This window comes from Schistocerca piceifrons, chromosome X (genome assembly GCF_021461385.2).
Source record: "Schistocerca piceifrons isolate TAMUIC-IGC-003096 chromosome X, iqSchPice1.1, whole genome shotgun sequence".
Classification (NCBI taxonomy): domain Eukaryota; kingdom Metazoa; phylum Arthropoda; class Insecta; order Orthoptera; family Acrididae; genus Schistocerca; species Schistocerca piceifrons.
Window position 1 is genome coordinate 552,659,343 of NC_060149.1, and position 25,507 is coordinate 552,684,849.

A 25,507-nucleotide genomic window follows, 5' to 3' on the forward strand; every position below is an offset into this window, starting at 1 on the left:
TTGCACAGCAAACTGAATCTTGTTGCCCATTATTTTGGAAACAAATCCTAACTGTCCCCTCCATATCAGCATGTTGTTGTTGTTGTTGTGGTCTTCAGCCCTGAGACTGGTTTGATGCAGCTCTCCATGCTACTCTATCCTGTGCAAGCTTTTTCATCTCCCAGTACCTACTGCAACCTACATCCTTCTGAATCTGCTTAGTGTATTCATCTCTTGGTCTCCCTCTACGATTTTTACCCTCCACGCTGCCCTCCAATACTAAATTGGTGATCCCTTGATGCCTCAGAACATGTCCTACCAACCGATCCCTTCTTCTGGTCAAGTTGTGCCACAAACTTCTCTTCTCCCCAATCCTATTCAATACTTCCTCATTAGTTATGTGATCTACCCAGCTAATCTTCAGCATTCTTCTATAGCACCACATTTCAAAAGCTTCTATTCTCTTCTTGTCCAAACTATTTATCGTCCATGTTTCACTTCCATACATGGCTACACTCCATACGAATACTTTCAGAAACGACTTCCTGACACTTAAATCAATACTGGATGTTAACAAATTTCTCTTCTTTAGAAACGCTTTCCTTGCCATTGCCAGCCTACATTTTATATCCTCTCTACTTTGACCATCATCAGTTATTTTGCTCCCCAAATAGCAAAACGCCTTTACTACTTTAAGTGCCTCATTTCCTAATCTAATTCCCTCAGCATCACCCAACTTAATTAGACTACATTCCATTATCCTTGTTTTGCTTTTGTTGATGTTCATCTTATATCCTCCTTTCAAGACACTGTCCATTCCATTCAACTGCTCTTCCAAGTCCTTTGCTGTCTCTGACAGAATTACAATGTCATCGGCGAACCTCGAAGTTTTTATTTCTTCTCCATGAATTTTAATACCTACTCCGAATTTTTCTTTTGTTTCCTTTACTGCTTGCTCAATATACAGATTGAACAACATCGGGGAGAGGCTACAACCCTGTCTTACTCCCTTCCCAACCACTGCTTCCCATTCATGTCCCTCAACTCTTATAACTGCCTTCTGGTTTCTGTACAAATTGTAAATAGCCTTTCACTCCCTGTATTTTACCCCTGCCACCTTTAGAATTTGAAAGAGAGTATTCCAGTCAACATTGTCAAAAGCTTTCTCTAAGTCTACAAATGCTAGAAACATAGGTTTGCCTTTCCATAATCTTTCTTTTAAGATAAGTCATAAGGTCAGTATTGCCTCACGTGTTCCAGTGTTTCTACGGAATCCAAACTGATCTTCCCCGAGGTTGGCTTCTACTAGTTTTTCCATTCGTCTGTAAAAAATTCGTGTTAGTATTTTGCAGCTGTGACTTATTAAACTGATAATTCGGTAATTTTCACATCTGTCAACACCTGCTTTCTTTGGGATTGGAATTATTATATTCTTCTTGAAGTCTGTGGGTATTTCACCTGTTTCATACATCTTGCTCACCAGATGGTAGAGTTTTGTCAGGACTGGCTCTCCCAAGGCCGTCAGTAGTTCCAATGGAATGTTGTCTACTCCGGGGGCCTTGTTTCGACTCAGGTCTTTCAGTGCTCTGTCAAACTCTTCACACAGTATCATATCTCCCATTTCATCTTCATCTACATCCTTTTCCATTTCCATAATATTGTCCTCAAGTACATCGCCCTTGTATAGACCCTCTATATACTCCTTCCACCTTTCTGCTTTCCCTTCTTTGCTTAGAACTGGGTTTCCATCTGAGCTCTTGATATTCATACAAGTCGTTCTCTTATCTCCAAAGGTCTATTTAATTTTCCTGTAGGCAGTATCTATCTTACCCCTAGTGAGATAGGCCTCTACATCCTTACATTTGTCCTCTAGCCATCCCTGCTTAGCCATTTTGCACTTCCTGTCGATCTCATTTTTGAGACGTTTGTATTCCTTTTTGCCTGCTTCATTTACTGCATTTTTATATTTTCTCCTTTCATCAATTAAATTCAATATTTCTTCTGTTACCCAAGGATTTATACTAGCCCTCGTCTTTTTACCTACTTGATCCTCTGTTGCCTTCGCTACTTCATCCCTCAAAGCTACCCATTCTTCTTGTACTGTATTTCTTTCCCCCATTCCTGTCAATTGTTCCCTTATGCTCTCCCTGAAACTCTGTACAACCTCTGGTTCTTTCAGTTTATCCAGGTCCCATCTCCTTAAATTCCCATCTTTTTGCAGTTTCTTCAGTTTTAATCTACAGTTCATAACCAATAGATTGTTGTCAGAGTCCACATCTGCCCCTGGAAATGTCTTACAATTTAAAACCTGGTTCCTAAATCTCTGTCTTACCATTATATAATCTATCTGATACCTTTTAGTATCTCCAGGGTTCTTCCATGTATACAACCTTCTTTCATGATTCTTGCACCAAGTGTTGGCTATGATTATTTTGTGCTCTGTGCAAAATTCTACCAGGCGGCTTCCTCTTTCATTTCTTAGCCCCAATCCATATTCACCTATTATGTTTCCTTCTCTCCCTTTTCCTACACTCGAATTCCAGTCACCCATGACTATTAAATTTTCGTCTCCCTTCACAATCTGAATAATTTCTGTTATTTCATCATACATTTCTTCAATTTCTTCATCGTCTGCAGAGCCAGTTGGCATATAAACTTGTACTACTGTAGTAGGTGTGGGCTTCGTATCTATCTTGGCCACAATAATGTGTTCACTATGATGTTTGTAGTAGCTTACCCGCATTCCTATTTTCCTATTCATTATTAAACCTACTCCTGCATTACCCCTATTTGACTTTGTGTTTATAACCCTGTAGTCACCTGACCAGAAGTCTTGTTCCTCCTGCCACCGAACTTCACTAATTCCCACAATATCTAACTTTAACCTATCCATTTCCCATTTTAAATTTTCTAACCTACCTGCCCGATTAAGGGATCTGACATTCCACGCTCCGATCCGTAGAACGCCAGTTTTCTTTCTCCTGATAACGACATCCTCTTGAGTATTCCCCGCCCGGAGATCCGAATGGGGGACTATTTTACCTCCGGAATATTTTACCCAAGAGGACGCCATCATCATTTAATCATACAGTAAAGCTGCATGCCCTCGGGAAAAATTACGGCTGTAGTTTCCCCTTGCTTTCAGCCGTTCGCAGTACCAGCACAGCAAGGCCGTTTTGGTTATTGTTACAAGGCCAGATCAGTCAATCATCCAGACTGTTGCCCTTGGAACTACTGAAAAGGCTGCTGCCCCTCTTCAGGAACCACAAGTTTGTCTGGCCTCTCAACAGATACCCCTCCGTTGTGGTTGCACCTAAGGTACGGCTATCTGTATCGTTGAGGCACGCAAGCCTCCCCACCAACGGCAAGGTCCATGGTTCATGGGGGCCATATAAGCATATGAAATTATAATCCTCATACACAGCAGACAAAAATTGTTTGAGAAGGATCAATTTAACCACAGGTATAACATGAGAAATAAAAACAATTTTATGCCAGCCACGCATGAGTTGAAATTATTTGCACAGACTCCACAGTATAATGGAATGAAAATATATAACAAGTATATGCCCAAAAACATATTTAATATTAAGCCAGAATTTGAGCAAGGAGTAATTAAGTGTTAGATTTTATTGTATGTACATACAACGAAATTATATTTGTTAACATCAGCTGTTCTGGGTTTATGGTGAAATTTTGCCACAATTTTGACACCTCTCCTGTACCTGAATCAAATGATTTTGACTATGTACATTATAATACAAATAAACCACAATTCAGAATTCAAACTGCAGGACAAAAATGCTACAAACTTATGCACCAACCTAGTAGTTAAAAGAGGGGATAACTCAACTGCAAATTTGGTATAAAATCTGATAGCAATTGCATCGGTTCCTGTAGCTTTGTTCAGTTTTAGCAATTTCAGCTGTTTGTCTGCACTGCCAACACTAATGTCTATATCACTCATCTTTGCAATGGGTTGAGAATTAAATTGGGGCCACATCCCCGGATTTTCCTTTATAAAGGAACATTTGAAAATGGAGTTCAGCATTTCCACTTTTGTTTTGTAGAGCACTTTCCTGCGAAAGGCAAGGGACCCGAGATCGAGTCTCGGTCCGGCACACAGTTTTAATCTGCCAGGAAATTTCATATCAGCGCACACTTCACTGCAGAGTGAAAATCTCATTCTGGAAACATCCCCCAGGCTGTGGCTAAGCCATGTCTCTGCAATATCCTTCCTTTCAGGAGTACTAGTTCTGCAAGGTTCGCAGGAGAGCTTCTGTAAAGTTTGGAAGGTAGGAGGCGAGGTACTGGCGGAAGTAAAGCTGTGAGGCCAGGGTGTGAGTCGTGCTTGGGTAGCTCAGTTGGTAGAGCACTTGCCTGCGAAAGGCGAAGGTCCCGAGTTTGAGTCTCAGTCCGGCACACAGTTTTAATCTGCCAGGAAGTTTCATATCAGCGCACACTCCGCTGCAGAGTGAAAATCTCATTCTGGAAACATCCCAAAGGCTGTGGCTAAGCCATGTCTCTGCAATATCCTTTCTTTCAGGATATAAATGACCTGGGTGATAATCTGAGCAGTTCTCTTAGGCTGTTCACAGATGATGCTGTAATTTACCATCTAGTAAGATCATCCGAAGACCAGTATCAGTTGCAAAGCGCTTTAGAAAAGATTGCTGTATGGTGTGGCAGGTGGCAGTTGACGCTAAATAACGAAAAGTGTGAGGTGATCCACATGAGTTCCAAAATAAATCCTTTGGAATTCGATTACTCGATAAATAGTACAATTCTCAAGACTGTCAATTCAACTAAGTACCTGGGTGTTAAAATTACGAACAACTTCAGTTAGAAAGACCACATAGATAATATTGTGGGGAAGGTGAGCCAAAGGTTGCATTTTATTGGCAGGACACTTAGAAGATGCAACAAGTCCACTAAAGATACAGCTTACACTACACTCGTTTGTCCTCTGTTAGAATATTGCTGCGCGGTGTGGGATCCTTACCAGGTGGGATTGACGGAGGACATTGAAAGGGTGTGAAAAAGGGCAGCTCATTTTGTATTATCACATAATAGGGGAGAGAGTGTGGCAGATATGATACGCGAGTTGGGGTGGAAGTCATTAAAGCAAAGACGTTTTTCGTCGCGGCGAGATCTATTTACGAAATTTCAGTCACCAACTTTCTCTTCCCAATGCGAAAATATTTTGTTGAGCCCAACCTACATAGGTAGGAATGTTCATCAAAATAAAATAAGAGAAATCAGAGCTCGAACAGAAAGGTTTAGGTGTTTGTTTTTCCCGTGCGCTGTTCGGGAGTGGAATGGTAGAGAGATAGTATGATTGTGGTTCAATGAACCCTCTGCCAAGCACTTAAATGTGAATTGCAGAGTAATCATGTAGATGTGGATGTAGAGAGCTGGTTCTGCAAGTTTTGCAGGATAGCTTCTGTAAAGTCTGGAAGGTAGGAGGCGAGGTACTGGTGGAAGTAAAGCTGTGAGGACGGGGCATGATTCGAGCTTGGGTACCTCAGTTCGTAGAGCACTTGCCTGCAAAAGGCAAAAGTCCCGAGTTCAAGTCTCGGTCCAGCACACAGTTTTAATCTACCAGGAAGTTTCACGTTTCATTCAGTATCTCCTTACCAATAGCCCTGTGCTCTGTTTTACACCTATTATGCAATAGTCTCTTTCTTTAGCAGCTACATTACAGTGACTGTTACCACGTATGGTCCCTCCAATAATCAACTGTTCTCTACTAGATACAAATTTATCAAGTGCATGGTCAACTATTCTTCTAATCCTGAGCCATAGTTCTTCTACATGCTCCTCTCCAGATCTAAATGTTTTGAGTTCCTTACTGCTACAAAAGAATGTTGAATATTAGATGGGTAGATAACATAACTAATGAGGAGGTATTGAATAGAATTGGAGAGAAGTGAAATTTGTGACAGAGCTTGACTAGAAGAAGGGACCGGTTGGCAGGGCATATTCTGAGGCATCAAGGGATCACCAATTTAGTATTGGAGGGCAGTGTGGAGGGTAAAAATTGTAGAGGGAGACCAAGAGATGAATACACTAAGCAGATTCAGAAGGATGTAGGTTGCAGTAGGTACTGGGAGATGAAGAGGCTTGCACAGGATAGAGTAGCATGGAGAGCTGCATCAAACCAGTCTCTGGACTGGAAGATCACAACAACAACAACTCCACAACAACAACAACAACACTGCCCTCCAATACTAAATTGGTGATCCCTTGATGCCTCAGAATATGCCCTGCCAACTGGTCCCTTCTTCTAGTCAAGCTCTGCCACAAATTTCACTTCTCTCCAATTCTATTCAATACCTCCTCATTAGTTGTGTTGCCGCTTTATTCATTTTGCTCAACATATAAAACCTTCTGCTTTTTAGCTGCCCTTTGTACTTTGGTAACCATTGCTGTGACAATGTCTAATACAGAATCCTAAAAGAGGTCAGGTCTGTTTTTGATACAGGATTTTATAAAAAGGTATTCCATATTATGAGAGGTGATAGTATGGAACAAAATAAGAAAAAGCATCCTGTAAACATAGGCTCTAAACTGCTATGAGAACTTATTTATTATTTATTTATTATAGTGTGAGCATCTTTGCTAGTGAGCAACGTATCTCCTCTATTGCAAGCTCTTTCTTATTATGAACAACCTGCTTAATGGAGTAAATAAATGAGAATGCATTATTCTGTTTGTGTGAAATAGCAGACATTCTAATGTACCAAAGTGTATTTAATATGGTACAAACATAAACATCACTCTACACTACGTATCAGTATATTACCACAACTTTATTTTGCATTCACATTTATTGGTTTTGCCAATTCACAATAACAGAATGATGTGTCCTCATTTATTTACTGAATTCTGCAGGTCATTTGTAACAGCAAAAAACATACTGTAGAAGAGATGTGTTCCACAGTAGTGAAGATGAACTAGTACTCATAGCACTTAAGGTAGACATTTTGGAGCCCATGTTTTCTGGTCATTTTTGTCTTGTTTTGGTCCATACTATCACCTCTCAGAATATGAAATACTTTTTTTTTTAATACCTTGTATTTCCATCATGAGTGGGCTTCCCAATAATGTTCCCTATGAAGTTCTCAGAGAAGGCTATAATGTTTTTCAGGATGTCTTGTCATGCCCAACACTCATAAAACTGTAGTTTTCCCAGTTGGTTATTGGATGATTAAAGTCTCCTCCAGTGAAGACAGTAAGAGTGGGAAACTTATATACTAGTGAACTTAAGTTTTGCTACAAAGGTTTCAGTTACATCTGAAGATGAGTCTGCTGGTCAGTAGAAGGATCCAGTTATGAATGTATGCCCACCACTGATACAGAGAATTGCACAGACAATCTCACATAGAGTTGCAATTTCTACACCTACTGTTATGTGAGCTCCACAGCTTTTTAGGTGAGATTCAAGCTCTGAAAATTTGCTGTGAATCCTTCAGCAGTTAATCACTAGGATTTTATTGCTCTCTTCTGTAGGGAGAATTTCTTTGTATTTTATACTGACACTTGTGGGTCCCCTACAACTATTATTATATGAGCTTGATGGACAGTCATCTAATATTAAAAAAATATAGAGTTTTATTATAGGTATGTCTCATTCTTTGTATACGTAAGTACAAATTCTTATATTTTATTCAACTATTTGACGTATTCTGGGATATCTCATTTTATGCATGAGTACAGACTCTTACATTCTGTTGTAAGGTATGTACTGTGTTCATTTTCATATATCAAGATGTTACATCAGTCGATCTGAGTACCAACATGAATGTCTCAGGGAATGCGTGAATGTGAGTACTTGTTTTGTTGTATAACATACTATATTTGTTTTCATGTATTAAGATGTCTTTTGATGTGAGCTAGAGCTTGACTCTTCCATGTTTACTCATCTGAATTTATTATTGTAAATTTTGTAAGAAAAGAATTGACTCATACCATATCCTAGCATCTATAATGATACTGTTATGAACAGAAGTCATTATAAAATAAATAAATAAAAACATGCAAATTATCTGCAGAACATGTAATAAACTAACTAATGAACCTTGCATGTTTTTGATGTATTGTCACAGAAAGGTAGGGGTGCCATGGGCACATCTTCTTGACATTATTGAACAAGTACATCTCTCTGCTCGGGGCAGAAGAGACCTAGCCTGCTGAAACATAATTGAGAATGCATTGACTTGCAATGTGAAGAGTAGCCAAGTTGCCCATCTGATTTACAATAGAATAACACACTATAAAAATTACAACTTTCAATCTCTTTCACTTCAACTCTATTAGTTGATATTAAGGCACAAACTATTAATCTGATTTACCGACTGCTGAGGAGCTTTGAAGTCATGTGGCATGGTCACAAATACATTGTCAACTTAATGAAAGAAGTTGGGCAGATGCATTTAAGGCATGCTTATTGAAATATTTCATAAAGAACTTGATTACTGCTGTAGACAAAGGAAAACTATGATCATTTTACCAGTCTTCTCATATAATTTATCACAAGATAAAAATTAAAATTTGTCAAAATATTTCCAGATTCAATTCTTGGTTCTGCACACTCTTTCAGTCTGCCAGGAAATTTTTCAAATCAGCACACACACTGCTGCAGAGAGCAAATCCATTTTGGGAAGAAGCCCATTTCTGTGCAATTTCCTTTCCTCCAAGAGTGTTAGTCCTGCATGGTATTCAGGAGATCATGTGTGAAGTTTGGGACGTAGGAAAAATTTACTGGTGAACATACAGCTGTGAGGGCACATCAGTCAGTAAAGCATCTATCTGCAAAAGGCAAACATTCTAGATTTGAGGCCAGTCTGCCACCCAGAGGCGAGTCTAGCACCCAGTTTTAATATGATAGGCAATTTCAGAGGTCAGTTCTGTTTGAAACAGTGATTATTGGTGGATTTGTTGTGGTAAGGATCCTTGGTTTCTGTAACAGTTGACTATTTTCTATTGAAATGAAATTTCATATGGCTGGGGCCTCCTGTAAGTTAGACTGCATGACTTGCATGTTGATGAGGATGAAGATTACACAACACCCAGTCCTTGATTGAAGAAAACCTCCAACTGAGCTGGGAGTTGAACCCAGGACCCTAGCATGGCATTCTGCTGCACTGACCCTTCAGCTATGGAGGCGGACACTATTTTCTATTGAGGCATCACATAAATGACAAGAAATACTCAGTTATTGGGTAACAGAGGTGTACTTAAAAAGGAGTGACTCACAGAAGTTTATGAATACATTTAGAAAGTGTTGCAAGTCCATATTGGTTCATATCCCAATACTTCTGAGCTTTGCAGGCAGTAGTAAGAATATGTAGTGTGAATGATTAATTTGAGCCCATAAGCAATTGAAAGGGCAGTTTGATAGCCTTAATGAAGTGAGAGAGAGGAAAGGGAGAAATATCCTCTAATTATTTGTAGCTTGCAGTTTCACTCTATAGTTTAGTTATCATGCCATGTTCAGAACTCACTTGTCACACAAGTTTTTTCTGTTAAAATACTAACAATGTAAAAGGACTGTAGAAAGAACATTTCTAAACACACACAACCTAAATCACCTTTGTTTTATTTTAGATGTGGATGAATGTCATGAAGAGGGTGAATCCCCTTGTGACAGCACACAGAACTGTGAAAATACCCCTGGGAGCTTTTTGTGTGTCTGTAAGTCTGGCTTTCAGTTGGATCCAGTACTTCAGGCTTGTGTTGGTAAGCACTGTGTGAAAATTATATGTTTATTTCTGTTAGCTTCTCCTCATAGAAGACTTTAAGTTATATAATTCTGCTACTCATAGGCTTAGTGAGCTTTGTATTGCAGGCATTAAGAAAACTTTTTTTTAATGAAATGAACTCCTGAATCACAGTGTTGTCTGTGTACAGACCTACACAATGTGATCAAAAGTATCCTGACACCCCCAAAAACATATGTTTTTCATATTAGGTACATTTTGCTGCCACCTACTGCCAGGTGCTCCATATCAGTGACCTCAGTAGTCATTAGACATTGTGAGACAGCAGAATGGGGCACTCCGTGGAACTCATGGGCTTCGAATGTGGTCAGGTGATTGGGTGTCACTTGTGTCATATGCCTATATGCTAGATTTCCATGCTCCTAAACATCCCTAGGTCCACTGTTTCCTATGTGATAGTGAAATGGAAACATGAAGGAACATGTACAGCACAAAAGCATACAGGCCAACCTCATCTGTTGACTGACAGAGACCGCCAAAAGTTGAAAAGGGCCGTAATGTGTAATAGGCAGACATCTATCCAGACCATCAAACAGGAATTCCAAATTGCATCAGGATCCACTGCAAATACTATGACAGTTAGGTTGGGTTGAGTTGTTTAGGGGAGAAGACCAGACAGTGAGGTCATCAGTCTCATTGGATTAGGGAAGGATGGGGAAGGAAGTCGGCCATGCCCTTTCAAAGGAACCATCCTGGCATTTGCCTGGACCAATTCTGGGAGATCATGGGAAACCTAAATAAGGATGGCCGGACGCGAGATTGAACCATTGTCCTCGCAAATGCAAGTCCAGTGCACTAGCCACTGTGCCACCTTGCTTGGTGACAGTTACACAGGAGGTGAGAAAACTTGGATTTCATGGTCGAGCGGCAGCTCATAAGCAGCAAATCATGCCGGTAAATGCAGCCAAATAATGCCACGCTTGGTGTAAGGAGCATAAACATTGGACAATTTAACAGTGGAAAAACATTGTTTGGAGTGACAAATCACGGTACACAATGTGGTGATCCAATGGCAGGGTGCGGGTATGGTGAATGCCCAGTGAACGTCATCTGACAGCGTGTGTAGTACCAACAGTAAAATTCAGAGGTGGTGGTGTTATGGTGTGGTTGTGTTTTTCATTGAGGAGGCTTGCATCCCTTGGTTTTTTGTGTTGCAATATCACAGCACATGCCTACATTCATGTTTTAAGCACCTTCTTGCTTCCTACTGTTGAAGGGCAATTCAGGGATGGCGATTGTATCTTTCAACATGATCAAGCACCTGTTCATAATACATAGCCTCTGGCAGAGTGGTTACACGACAATAACATCCCTTTAATGGACTGGCCTTCACAGAGTCCTCACCTGAATCCTACAGAACACCTTTGGAATGTTTTGGAATGCCTACTTCGTGCCAGGCTCACCAACCAACATCAGTACCTCTGCTCAGTGCAGCACTCCATGAAGAATAGGCTGCCATTCCCCAAGAAACCTTCCAGTACCTGACTGAATATATGCCTGCAAGATTGGAAGCTGTCATCAAGGCTAAGGGTGAGCCAACACCACATTGATTTCCAGCATTACCAATGGAGGGTGCCACGAACTTGTAAGTCATTTTCAGCCAAGTGTCTGGATACTTTTGATCACATAGTGTATCTGTGTTACTGGGTAACTAATTGTATTTTCAGGAATGTTGTGCTGTTTGCACTTTTGGTTCCAGAAAGAAGATATATCCATGTATATTTACATATGTAAATATATTTCAGATATTAATGAATGTCAGCTTAACAAACACGACTGCCTGCCAACTCAAAGGTGTGATAACACTATTGGATCATTTCACTGCATTCGTGTAACAAGCTGTGGTACAGGATACACACTTAATGCACAAACAGGACAATGTGAAGGTATGTTTGCTTTTTTTATCATTTTTATACTCTGTGGTCTTATCATTAGCTGCAGTTACCTGTTTTCTTCCCATATGAGCATTGAATGTTTGGTTTCCAATACTATAATGAAGGGTATTTATGTTAAAATGAGTTTTATTAATTTAATGATCCATAACTTTTATACATGAGGCATTCATAGAAATATGAATGTATGTTGTAGACATTGTTGAAAGAAACACATGTTTGCTCTGAACTAATTTTGAGACTTCTCAGACAGTTTGCATAAAAATGCTAGAGGCAGGCCTCGTAATTCATAAAATTTCTTCTCTGATATTTTATTCAAATAAATAGAACTTTTGATGATTAGTTGTGCATGATCATATAAGGTAATAAGTGTTTTATCTTTAAAAAGTCAGTATTACAAATCAGTAATATCACCAAAAATATTTCATGGGTTTCCCATTGTATTACTGTCAAAAAAAAAAATCCAAATATCATCAGCTAGGTGCTATATCAGATATGAATTACACGAGCTGACACAGTCAGCAGACAACAGTCACTTAAGCAAGGCTGAAAATGTTTCTCAGTTATTGGATATTGTCTTTCCTTGGTGATAACTGAAATAAAACACACACACACACACACACAAATTAGCTTACAAGGGGAAGAGTATCAGTTATGAGCATTTTCAAGCTGAGTGCTGGACTGGTTCAGGTGACTGTGGGTTTATGGCCTTCATGTAAGGATTTCATGAAAGATGTTCAGGTAGTGATAGGGGTGGGGCAGGTAACAGCCTAAACAGGAGCAGAGCATACAACATAGGTGGCAGCCTGAATAAGATAGCTTCCCTAGCTAGTGGCACCAGTGTGAGTATGGTAGTGCTGTTCCAATAGCATGTTTGCCCTCATCTTGGTAGTGTAAAGTATGTCAGTACAGAGTTGGAGATGGAGCTGATGACTGCCAGCTGGGCACAGATTGCAGTGGAAACTGTCAGGAGATGGAGCTACGCTAAACATGGTCTGCACTTCAACAGGTTTGGGAAAGAGAAATTGGTAGAGTTGATTAGTGAGAGTATAGTCAGTGGGTCAAGTACTTGTTGTCATGGGTAGGAGAACTCGGCCTTTTTAGGATAAACCCTGACAAGAGGCTACCTTGTGTTAAAAGTATCTCAACCAGCTTAGAGACTTCTGCACTGTGTATGCAGGAAATAGAATGTACTCCCACTGGAGTGTGCAAGCACCATGGAAGTTTGTTCAGAATTCTGTATTATTCATCAGAATGTAGCAGTCCATTAAAACTAAAGTACGCCAGCTTAAAGTTGAATTACAGTCTTTGAGCAGCATATTAGTATGCATTACAGAGCACTGGTGTAGAGATGATGAATTGCAGCATATAGTGCTACCATCACATGAATGTGCAAGTTGCTACTGTAGGTCTAGCTTAAAGAGTGGGGATTATGTTTTTACAAGGGTGGTTTGAAAAGTTCTCAGAACAGAATAGAAAAAAGTACTTACATCACTTAAACTTTTCTATTTTTCAATGTCATCTCCTTGTAGATTAATGCACTTGGTCCAACAATGTTCCAGGGCTTTGATTCCATCTCAAAAATGAGTTTGCTCCAGGCCAGGAGTTGTCAACTCCGGCTATCAATTCTTTGTTTGAAGTGAATCTTCATCCATGAAGAAAATTTTCAGATTTTGAAAGAGATGGAAGTCTAACGGAGCGATATCAGGTGAATAAAGTGGGTGTGGCAACAATTAATACCTTTGTCCGTGTCATTTTGCCATGGTAATGGCACATGTGTGCAGGCGCGCATTGTCTTGATGGAAGTTGACTTTCTTCCTTGCTAAACCTGGCCTTTTTTCATGTATCTTTTGTTGCAATTTGTCCAGGAGGTTAGCATAGTATTCTCCAGTAATTGTTTGCCCAGTGGGGAGATAGTCTACGAACAGAATTCCCTTCAAATCCCAGAACACTGATACCATGACCTTTCTCACCAAAGTAACTGTCTTTGCTTTCTTTTGTGGTGGAGAATCAGCACGTTTCCAATGCTTTGACTGTTGTTTTGTCTCTGGGGTATAGTACCGCACCCATGTTTCATCTGTGGTCACAAACCAGTGTAAAAAATCTTGTGCGTTTCACCTAAAATGGCCCAACTATAGTTCCAATACGTCAGTTCTCATGCATTTTTGATCCAGTGTCAAGAGTCACGGCACCAATCTCGTACTTTCAGTCATCAATCCTCCGTGACCATTTTATGCACTTTCGCAATGATTTCTGGAGTTTTTATTCAAATGGTTCAAATGGCTCTGAGCACTATGGGACTCAACATCTTAGGTCATAAGTCCCTTAGAACTTAGAACTACTTAAACCTAACCAACCTAAGGACATCACACACACCCATGCCCGAGGCAGGATTAGAACCTGCGACCATAGTAGTCCCGCGGTTCCGGACTGCAGCGCCAGAATCACACGGCCATGGAGTTTTGACACCTCTTGACTGACCACTGCGCAGATCATCAGCTAAGCTCTCCCAACCAAACTGAAATTCATTTGTCCACTTGGCAAAAGTTGAATATGAAGGAGCAGAGACCCCCAGTGTATCCTGGAAATCGGCATGAATGTCTTTTGCTTTCATACCTTTCTTTACAAAGTACTTAATCACTGCTCGAATCTCAATTTTTTCCATCTTAGCAAATCACTATGCAGAAACAACAACAGAGCCACATCACTGTCACAGCCCTCTTCCAAGAGCACTGACGTGGCATGTGTTTACAGGCAACAGTCCAATGAATATCACATGAACAATTCATTGCACTAGTGCTGACCTCTCATTGTGATTCTGAGAACTTTTCAAACCACCCTCGTATATCAGGGGTAGCACACATCTTAACATTTTGAATTGTCACCAATTGAAATAATGAAGCAAGTTGCCTATAAGAAGCTAATTGTTCTGTGTGTTTACTGCTCACCTAGTGGTAATGTGGACACTTTCTTCGACAAAATAACTGAAGTCCTGTAAAGGTTCTCAGCCCCCAAAACCGGTGTAATAATATATGGAGACATGAATATCAACACAGGTGCTGAGGGTGAAATTAGTAATAACCTCCTAAATATTTTGAACATTATTGGTTTGACACAAATGGTAAACACAGCTATGAGGATTTCAGAAAGTTCAACTTCAACTTTAGACCCTGTTAATATTTATAAGAGATCTCAAGTGGCATTTTGGATCATTTCTGTTAGATAATGAAGCTAAATACAGGCTCAGTGAAACCTACAAAAATGCAGGTGTACAAAAGGATTTTGTTAGATCATAAGATACTGTACATACATTTTGTAGGACATTTTCAAATCAAACCTGGGATGAAGTTTTAATGGAAAGCAATATAGATGACATATTCTCTAAATTTTGCAAATTGTTTAAATTGATTTTTGATGATTTCTAAAAGTAGCAATTTCTACAGCAGTAGCTAAGGAAAATATGTGAATAACTGCAGGTATTAGAAGGTCTTCACAGAGACTTAAATTTCTCAGTTCTTTGCAAAAGAACTGCACTGATACATAGTTCCTTGGGTACTATCACATGTATTAAAAATATACAGGAGAGTACTGCTTGTGGGGAAAAAATCATTAAATGACAAATTAATGTACAATGCAGAAAATAATAACAAAGTGGTGTTGGATGTTATAAAACAAGAAGCTAGAAAAGACACACACAAAGATAAAAACATATGAATCAGCAATGGGGAGAGATTAATAGAAAGTCCTCAGGAATTAGCAAATTTTGTAAATGATTATTTCTCTGGTATTGTGAAGAACCTGCAGTGAAATCTTCCTAGTGAAGAACCTGCAGTGAAATCTTCCTAAAACACATGTAGCACCCACAATGACTTACACATGAAGCACAATGATGTTGTTTCCCACAACAGAGTTTGAATTTAGGAAGACAGTATAATGATTAAAAAAATAAGAAGTCAGCAGGTATAGATGAGGTACATGTCTCTGTTCTGAAGACATGAATAGATAGCATACAAGCTGTATTAACAAAATTAATAAGTGAATCCTATACTTGAGGTGTTTCCCAGAGTACATCAAGTATGTGCGAGTGGCGCCTTTACTAAAGAAAGGTAATGCTGAAAGCATTGAAAACTAAAGCAATTTTCATGGCTGTATTCATTCTCAAAAATAACTGAAGCAATAAATTACCATTTAACATAAAGGAAACAAACAGTATGCAGTTCAGCATAAAGAGAGGAAGCAATTATGTCACTTTAAGCACTGATGATAAATCTATAGATTGTGTGGCAAGCACAATGTTTTTAGCGATGAGCATTGATTGTCAGTTAACATGGCATCAACATACAAAGATACTGGCAAAAATAATGTCATCAGTACACTATGATGTTAGGGTGTCAGCATCAGTTCGCAACAACCAGTGTCTTGTGGTGGCATACTATGCCTACATACACTCAGTTCTTAGCTATAGGATCCTTTACTGTGGATCAAAGACACAAGACATAGACACAGTTTTTAAACTGCAGAAAAGTGCCTTAAGAATAATAACTGGAAGTTAGTAGTCGGGCTCATTGTAAAGAGGTATTTAAAAAATGGATATCCTTACTGAAACTTCCTGGCAGATTAAAACTGTGTGCTGGACTGAGACTCGAACTCGGGACCTTTGCCTTTCGCGAGCAAGGGCTCTACCAACTGAGCTACCCAAGCACGACTCACGCCCCGTCCTCACAGCTTTACTTCTGCCAGTACCTCGTCTCCTACCCAGTTTGAGTCTTGGTCCGGCACAGTTTTAATCTGCCAGGAAGTTTCATATCAGCACACACTCCACTGCAGAGTGAAAATTATCATTCTGGAAACATCCTCAAGGCTGTGGCTAAGCCATATCTCTGCAATATCCTTCCTTTCAGGATTGCTATTTCTGCTATGTTCGCAGGAGAACTTCTATAAAGTTTGGAAGGTAGGAGACGAGGTACTGCCAGAAGTAAAGCTGTGATGATGGGGTGTGAGTTGTGCTTGGGTAGTTCAGTTGGTAGAGCACTTGCCTGTGAAAGGCAATGGTCCCGAGTTCGAGCCTCGGTCCGGCACACAGTTTCAATCTGCCAGGAAGTTTCATATCAGCACCCACTCCGCTGCAGAGTGAAAATCTCATTCTGGATATCCTTACTGCACCAAGTGTGTACATATGCCTATCTGTGGTGCATATCAGAGAAAATATTACTAAATACTGCACTAATAGTCCTATACACTATGATAGAACAAGAGCAAGTTTGGAATTACATTTACTCAAAACAGCATTTTATATCATGGGATGAAACTGTATAATAAATTGCCAAAGGAAGTGAAAAAGATTACCAAAACATATTTGTTTGATAAGGCAGCTGAAATGTTCTTCACAAGTAATCCATATCACACAATTAAAAATTACTTAGGGGACTCAGACTAGTGGGTAGTAGTGAAAGGGAATAACTACAGCAGCTTGTCATACTTCAGTACATAATATGGTTTACTGCTTTCACAAGGATCATGTATGAAGATGTATAATGCATGCCAGTAATATCCATTGACATAGTTTTTTGGGTGGATGGTAGCACGTAGTTGAATATGGAGTCCGGAATTGAGGCAAGGTGCACAGCTGCACCATCTTAGTCTAGGAGTCATCAGTGGGTGTCTTAGTATGAATGGTAATGAAGAGCAGAACTATGTTTTACATTGAAAGTGACTGGAAATTCTCCAGGAGTGATCAGCAGGTGTTCTCAGTGGGTGGTCAGTGAAAAAGGAAACTATATTTTGTATTACAAGTTGCCTGAAACAATTTGTGTGTAAATGAAGCAACATTATACAATTGAGAATTACCAAGTGAGGCAGTGGAGTTGTTATAACACTGATCTCATATTTGGGAGGATGGAACTTCTCTGTTTGGCCATTCCAATTTGGACTGTCCATGGTTTTCCTAGATTGCTAAGGGAAATTCCGGTGTGATTCCTGAATCAAGGGCATGGCTGACAACCTGTTCTATCCCCATAGGCTACCTGTCCTGTCATCTTAAAGCATGTTATGTATGCTGTGTGTTATAGTTTGGCCTACTGATTGGCACTACATTACAATGGCAAATCCTGTATCATTTTGAGATGATCCTTGGACAAATAAAGATAAATAAATAAGGCTTGATTTTATTGTAGACACAATCTCCAAAGTAAGTGTAGCAATCCCTACAGAATAATGCAGTTTCTGTACAGAACAATGCAATTTCTGTGCATGTCATTGTGTTACAATCTCCAACACACTATTGAAGGGCTCTTAAAAGTAATCTGTCCCAATATGGAAGAATAACATGAGAAGAGACAATGTGTTGCCACCGTTGCATTTGCATCAAGAGTGGCAAAAAATTGTGACCTCATGATGTAAAAGACCAGCTGTTATCAGAGAAATAGCTGGATATCTGTGCTACAGAGTATGGAGAACTTGTTGGTCAGACTGGCAGATAACTTGTGTGGGGGGAAAGGAACTAGTCCACTAGTCTCACTAATACTATATGGTAGTCATATGTCTCATAGATCTATTTCATGATGGCTGAACACTGTTTGTCTTTATGCTCAAAAGATGGTTAAGTTCATTACATTGGCTCCCATCCACCACCATGTCATATTATTATGGCTGATTAAAAGTCATGACTGTACCAGATTGGACATTTCCATGTAAATTCTAGCATGGTGCAAAACAAGGCACAAGTGGTCCTTATGATATTTTCATGCAAGACAGTTCCTACCCCTGCAGAATTGCTTACACTTCTGGGAATTGGATTTACGACATCACACAAATGAGATAGCATGCAAATTCCCACAGAGCATGATTATTGGAGGTGTATTGCATAGACAATAACACCAGTTTTGACTCCTTCATACATGAAAAATCACAAGACAGAAACAGTATTACATATCTTGAGAACTTCCATACAATCTATTTAAGAAACCTGCAGGAAAATTCACTGCTGCTTCCTGATCTTCCAAAATGTGTAAGCTAATGACAGTGGGTGACACTACTTCAGGTGTAACATTCTATTTTTGGTCTACATGTGGCGTGAACGAATGACATTGGCATGTTCACTAGATGTTCATATGGTCTTATGAGACCTGGCTACCTATGTTAACACTAAGTACAACAATGTACAGAATGCTGAGTTATAAATGTTGTAGAGGATCCTTATTGAAGTATTTTCAGGTAGTGAAATAATGCTCAGAAATTACATTATATTTCTTTATTTTGAAAAAAATTACAGTTTATAGTAATAACTTAAGCTTACAGTTACTGTTCAAAGTGATTACTACCAGTGCCCATAAAATTTTCTACAGTTTTTTCACTGTCCCTGTTGTCTATTGTACAATCAGACAGGCAGTTAGAACTCTACACATCAGTTACCCTTCAGTTTCTTCTGGGATTTCATACAATGGCAACTCATGTAACCATACAGGAAACATCTGCAAGATTCAGAAATCATGCTGGCCATGACATGAGACCTCCCATTCTAGCCCACTGACAAGGGTTTCTGTTGCTCAGATGCTCATAGTATTAATATCTGAGCATGCTGGTGCATCAGCATGATGAAACTGCATCCCCTCGTGAATGGTGGGAGGTTGTCTTAAACAACTGTTGAAGTGCATCTTGGAAAAAAACTAGGTTGTATATATGACTCAAATGGGGTAGCAGCAGATGTCCTATTATTGAACTTAGGTGACTCTAGTCAACAAGTTGACAGAAGGTTGTTCCAGGAGATCTGAGATAAGTGTGGCATATGGATTTTAATTGTTCCAAGCTTAGATACTGCAACAGTTAAAGATATCAGCACATTGCTAGATGCCTTATCCTTGAGCAATACTAACTTCAGTAGGTTTTGCACTGTGTTAATCCACTAGGCGATCAATTAACTGAAGAAACCTGTGTTTGAAAATCATTTGCTCACATTGCTTGCACATGTTTATGAGGGGGTGTAACTGCTGTTACACCACTGCTCCTTTTCTACAAAGTATTCTTTAATATGTTTATTTCATGGGTAAGCTAACAGGTGCTTACCAATTAATCTTTTCCCATTTGATCCAACACCATACTCTTAAATTCTACTATGTGAACAATTATTTGTTGAGAACTTTGACAACTTCTCTGTTCATAATAAATGCTACTCATTTCTTCCAGATAGAATGAGCCTACTGTGAAATTTTTCTCCATACGTGTGTTTTTCTTTCTAGACTCTACGTCTTGCTACACCTTACATTATATGTATGTCTGCAAATCCCTGTAATAAAAAAGTTCCATCTTAAAATACCAGCCATGAACAGATGATAGTGTGTTATTTTTCAAGATAATGCCAGAAACTGCAATGCAGTAGACAGTTGTTATAAATCTTAAGCAGTTTACAAACATGTAACTTAATTGCATTGGTCATTAAAGACTTTGTACCACCTGAAACACTAATTTCAGGTCATTGTTTCCTTACTCAAAATACTCATTTTAGGGTCCTGTACCATCTGTATAAGGTGTTGTGACATCCTGTGATTGTTGTTTAGCCATTTCAAAGAATAATGTAGATCATCTTGTTTGCAATAATGTAAATAAGAGGTTTGGAGTTTGAATGATATTGAGTTAAAGTGTTAAGTGTCATTAAAGCCATGTGCAGGGTGCATATTGTTGTACAAAGAGAGAGTGTCCATAATAATGAGCTAAAAACTGGGTGATAATGTGAGAACAAATGAGGTGTTTAGGCTGCTACTTGTGTAAAATAATTCTGTGGGACTGTTGAAATACTGCTTTCGTGGTGTTTCAAATTATGTCCAATGAGTAAATAATAGCAGCTGATTGCTGCATTATTGTTAGTACCAAATTACCTGTATTTACAAACATTGTAGTCTGATGAGTCAATTTTCAATAAAATAGACTTAACCTGAGCTATTACATTATCTCTTTGTATTCACTTATTGCTGCTTGAAGGACTGTAAAGAGATGATTACTACCAAAGATATAGTCATGCTCAAGCATTACTGACTGTTGCATTTTGTATAGGTGGCTGTAGTATTTGTTAGCCATGCAGTGTACTTGCAGTGGAATGCTCAAGTTGCAGATGCACGTCAGGCAACCATTCTGCCATTTTAATTTGTCCATTACATGTTTCTGCAAGATGCCTGTGTTTCAGATGATGATGAATGCCTGTTAGGAACAGACACTTGTCGTAACCTGGGTCCAATGTGGCAGTGCCGCAATACCCTTGGCTCATTTCGCTGTGAGAAAAAACGCTGTGGAGACAAAGAAATACTACTAAAAACTGGTGAATGCAGAAGTGTGGTCTGTAATCCAGGATATGAAATTGGACCTCAAGGCAGATGTGTTGGTAAGATGTTCATACAGTTGACCCAACAAACAGATGTCACATATTGTTCAAATATGCTGTATCATCTTCAGATTAAATTTATCAGAACCAATAAATTGTAACTTAATAACAACACTCACAAGCAGAAGCATTACCCAATCTTCGTGCACTAATTCAGTGTTAACCTCTTGACTACCGAAGATGTTGCCACTTGCCACATTGATCACTGCATCATCATAAGTAATTAGGCATAGCAATCACAATGCTACCTGACGTTGAGTTACTTGCATGGCTTGGCTTGCTGTGTGCTCAGTATTTCATGGAACACATAGTGGCAATTCCATGTGTTGCTCTGTGTTTAGTCAGCTCTGATACAACATAAATACAGTAAATGTATAAGTTATTTAGACTATTGCAGTTTCAGAGTGTGAAGCTTTTCTCCTGATGAATTGCTACACCTTTCTCTCTCTCTCTCTCTCTCTCTCTCTCTCTCTCTCTCTCTCTCTCTCTCTCTCTCTCTCTCTCTCTCTCTCTCTACAAATTTTACACCCCACACTTCTACCCATTACCAAACTGATGATTTCTTCATACCATAGGATGTGTCCTATCAAGAAACAAAAGAAAGAAACCTGTTTAAGGATTAACTGGGAGAGGTATGTGAATGCTCTTGCCCCTTGTGTTTCATTCTTCTGTGTACAAGAAGAAGCCTTTCATTCGGCCTGCAAATGTGAACATAGTGTCATTTTGTCCAAGTAGCTTCATAAAGAACTGAAGCTGACTACTACTGAACAGACATCTATCACTAACACGGTTTATGTGGTGACAATGTGCTTGGTCTACAAAGTTGCCCCATCACAGTTCACTGAGGTTCAACTATGGAGTTCTTGCCAGAGTTGCCTTAACACATTAACTACTGCAATAGCCACCAAAAAGATCACAGGAAGCGCACATCGGCATGGCACGTCATGGACGGTAGTTGCCGCAAAACTTGATACAGCGAGGGAGATATCCAAGACAAGAAAAGAGCATGACATATCTCTGCATCGGCAACATGAAACGCCTGTAAATGCTGCCGAAGGCGATGTTCGTACGCGTCCCAATCCTCCGCCGTCTCGTCATACAGGGGAAAGGGAGGAGGGAACGGCGCTGGAGCAGACGGCGTGGAGAGCAATGCCAGAAGCACTTGTTTCATGGTGGCCATCAGCTCCGTCTGCTGCTCAACCAAAACCCGCACTAAATCCTCCATGCCGCGGATAAGCCGCGAAACAGGAACAACAACGCAACATGCAAAAGAACTATCCCATCCTCGTCGGCAATTGTGTAATAACATGGTTCACGTTTTCCGTCGCACTTCAGAGTAGACCGGGAACTGTCTCATTGGCATGCCCGATGTGAACTGACTGGGCTCGGCCCATGCTGCCTGAGTTGTTGTTGTTGTTCCCCTGGCAGAGGTCGCGGCCGAATTCTCACGTGCCCTCTGGTGGACGGGACTCTATTTGCGGCAACTACTGTCCGTGACGCGCCGTGCCGATGTGCGCCTCCCGCGATCTTTCTGGTGGCTACTGCAACTACCACTGGTGGACACAGCAGAGTCTCAGCCACACAGCCAGACCAGGTCAGTTCATGTTAGAAAAAAATTTGGAAATCATTTATTTAAAGTTATTTTCTTCATCCTTATTTCTGTATGTCCCTTATACGATGAAGCTGTGAAAAAAAACATCTAGGATGCGACCAGATATGACGTCTCACTGTAACTTGTTGCACCATGAGAATACTAGCTGCAGCAGGTTACATATCTTTCAATAAGAATTATGAACAAAAATGAATTGTAAACAACAGGTAAACTATAAACAAAAACACAGGAAATGATCATGTATACAATGTACAATTTATTGAGTAGGTGAATAGAACTGAGGTACACAGCAATCAGTGTGTCTGTGAATAACAACATGGGCAAAGGTGTTAGATTGTGACTACCTGCTTCACTCATTTCAAAGCTTCAGGTCTTTCATAAGTTTCAGAAATCTTCACATAACACTCTTGGCATCTCTTTCACACTTTTATATTCTGTTATTATTTTCCTGTGTAATTGTCAGGCAGTGGTATTTTGTATTTCCTGATATTGGACCATGAGACTGTGGTAATCTTCGTTTGCCGCTAGAGAGCACTGAATGAGATATTGTACCCAACTTCCTGTAAACCAGCATCAGCTGAAGTAAGAATGATAAATTAATGCACATTAACACAAGAAATCTACAGCAGATAGAACTGTAAGAAGCCACAACTGTGACCAAGGCAAAACTGATAAGTTGTCTCCAACCAAAGATCACTTTGACATTACCATGTTCATCCACAGCATGCATTTCATTAATAAGCCACATGTGACTCTGATTGTATTACATATGCACCATCCAAAGATGTACTGTACTAAACAGAGTGGAGATTGCAGGTATCTGCAGACACATGGTGTCAAGTGCTAATCTCTACTGTGTCCACTCTTGGCTCTATGGCAGTCAACATATCAAAGCCCAAGTGACACATGTGACCGCTTGTGATGCAAAGCTAAGGGTGGTGTCAGAAGTGCCGAAGTGCAAAATTTTTTTATGGAATATATCATAATTAGTATCAACAATTGATACAGGTGAAATACAATAACATAAGCTAGAACTTTCTAGTAAACATGAGTACACAAATGATCCATTTGCAAGATAATTGTAAATGTGTCCTCACAAGGTGCCACTGGCTTGAGTATGACATACTGCGTAGTTAGTGCAAATCTGTATTAAATAATTAACATTTCAATTAAGCCTTCATCTAACATGGATTCAAATTTCACCCAAGGGCTGCCTTAACAAAAAATAAAATACTTCTTCATTGAGTTACATGTTACAATTTACTGTATGGTCATGCCTTTCAAAAGGAGGTTCTCCACATTTCATCTTCTCATTTGGTTATAATACTGCAGTGAATTACAAATTCTTTGAAAGCTTTCTGGATCATATCATAAATTTTGACATGACTGTACAATTCACTGCTCTTCAACAGTGTCAGTGAGAGTGCTGTACACTTGATTTTTGAGGTGATCCAAGGCAGAAAAATCCATAGCACTGATCTCATGTGGCCTTAGAGACCACGATACACACAGGCTGTGCTCTACCTATCTATCTCAGACCATATTGGTGCATTACATGCCATCTCGCATCATCAGCAAAATGTGCCTGTGTCCTGTTATACATGTTCCACATTCCTTGACCTTGCACAAGGCAAAGTTGACCATATGGGAAATTTGAACCAATGTAGGTGGATACTTAATCTGAAGGTTTACTTTTCAAATTCATTTGTATTAACTAGGATGATATTTCATACAGAAGTCAGTGGTGGCTCATAATTGTACATCCACAGTTGTCTTGTAAATGGCTTGTTTGTAGGCTCACATTTATGTGTACTTTCAGAAGTGTTAGTTTTTGCTGTAATTGTGATCCACCTTGTATGTAATAACAAAATGTTATTATAATATTTACAGATAAATAAGTAATAAATCTCATGTGGCTCACAGCTTGGTGGATATGTTTTTGTCTAATACCATTTCAGTGATAGGTGTGTCAGTTTGAAGTGTTGCTGTCACTACTAATCAAACCCAGGTACACTACATGCGGAGCATCAATGTTGCCATTCAGCTACAGAAGGGGATTAGTACATTTATGAAATGAGTGAAAGCTCTAGGAAAGACAACTAATGTCTTAAGGAGGGGAGGGGCAGGTGCCAAATGACATGTTACTTGTGCAGAAAATTGTTCTAAAGCTGGCCCTGGGTCTTGCTACCTCTTTGCTGCAGTAATGTAAAATCTCGACAGTCAGAAATCAGGTCCTGAAACAAATAATTACGCTGTTTGACCAGTGGCTTCAAACTTTTGCCAATATATGCCAACTAAGGACCCAAGTAATGTGCCATGGTGGAGGAAGTGAGTGCTAAATGTGGAGGGGATATGTAATTTACTTGCCCCTCCAGCCAGTAATTTTGCTGGTACCAAATTTTGGTTGGTAGTTTGTTGTGTAAACAAATAAAGCATTCAATAATAAATGTTCTGTGGCTGTTTAATAACATTATGGGAATTGTTAGTTGTGCTTATAGACAGCTATAATTTGTTCATCTAACAATAAGTTGAGCCCTCAGGCAAATAAACATGTGTTCTGTCATTGATCATCAGCTGCAATACCAAAGCCAAATTCAGATGATCCATGGCTAGAATCCAAACAAATGTGTCTTGAACCACAAAAGGAATTTTTCACTCTACAGTGGAGTGTGTGCTGATATGCATCTTCCTGGCAGATTAAAACTGTGTGCCAGACTGAGACTCAAACTTGGGACCTTTGCCTTTCACAAGCAAGTGTTTTACCAACCGAGCTACCAACAAATAAGTCACAACCTGTCCTCACAGCTTTACTTAGACCACTATCTCATCAACTACTTTTCAAACTTCACAGAAGTTCTCCTGCAAAAGTTTG

The 25,507-nt window shown here is 39.5% G+C and overlaps 1 protein-coding gene across 4 annotated transcripts in view; it reads left to right on the plus strand.

Moving 5' to 3' along the window:
* LOC124722859 (fibulin-1-like) overlaps nucleotides 1–25,507 on the plus strand; it is a 649,840-nt gene that overhangs the window by 547,158 nt on the left and 77,175 nt on the right. For all 4 annotated transcript variants that reach the window (XM_047247987.1, XM_047247986.1, XM_047247989.1 and 1 more), the window contains 3 exons: nucleotides 9,589–9,720; nucleotides 11,507–11,647; nucleotides 20,829–21,023. In XM_047247987.1, the coding sequence (XP_047103943.1) occupies nucleotides 9,589–9,720; nucleotides 11,507–11,647; nucleotides 20,829–21,023 (468 nt within the window). The remainder of the gene's footprint in view (nucleotides 1–9,588; nucleotides 9,721–11,506; nucleotides 11,648–20,828; nucleotides 21,024–25,507) is intronic.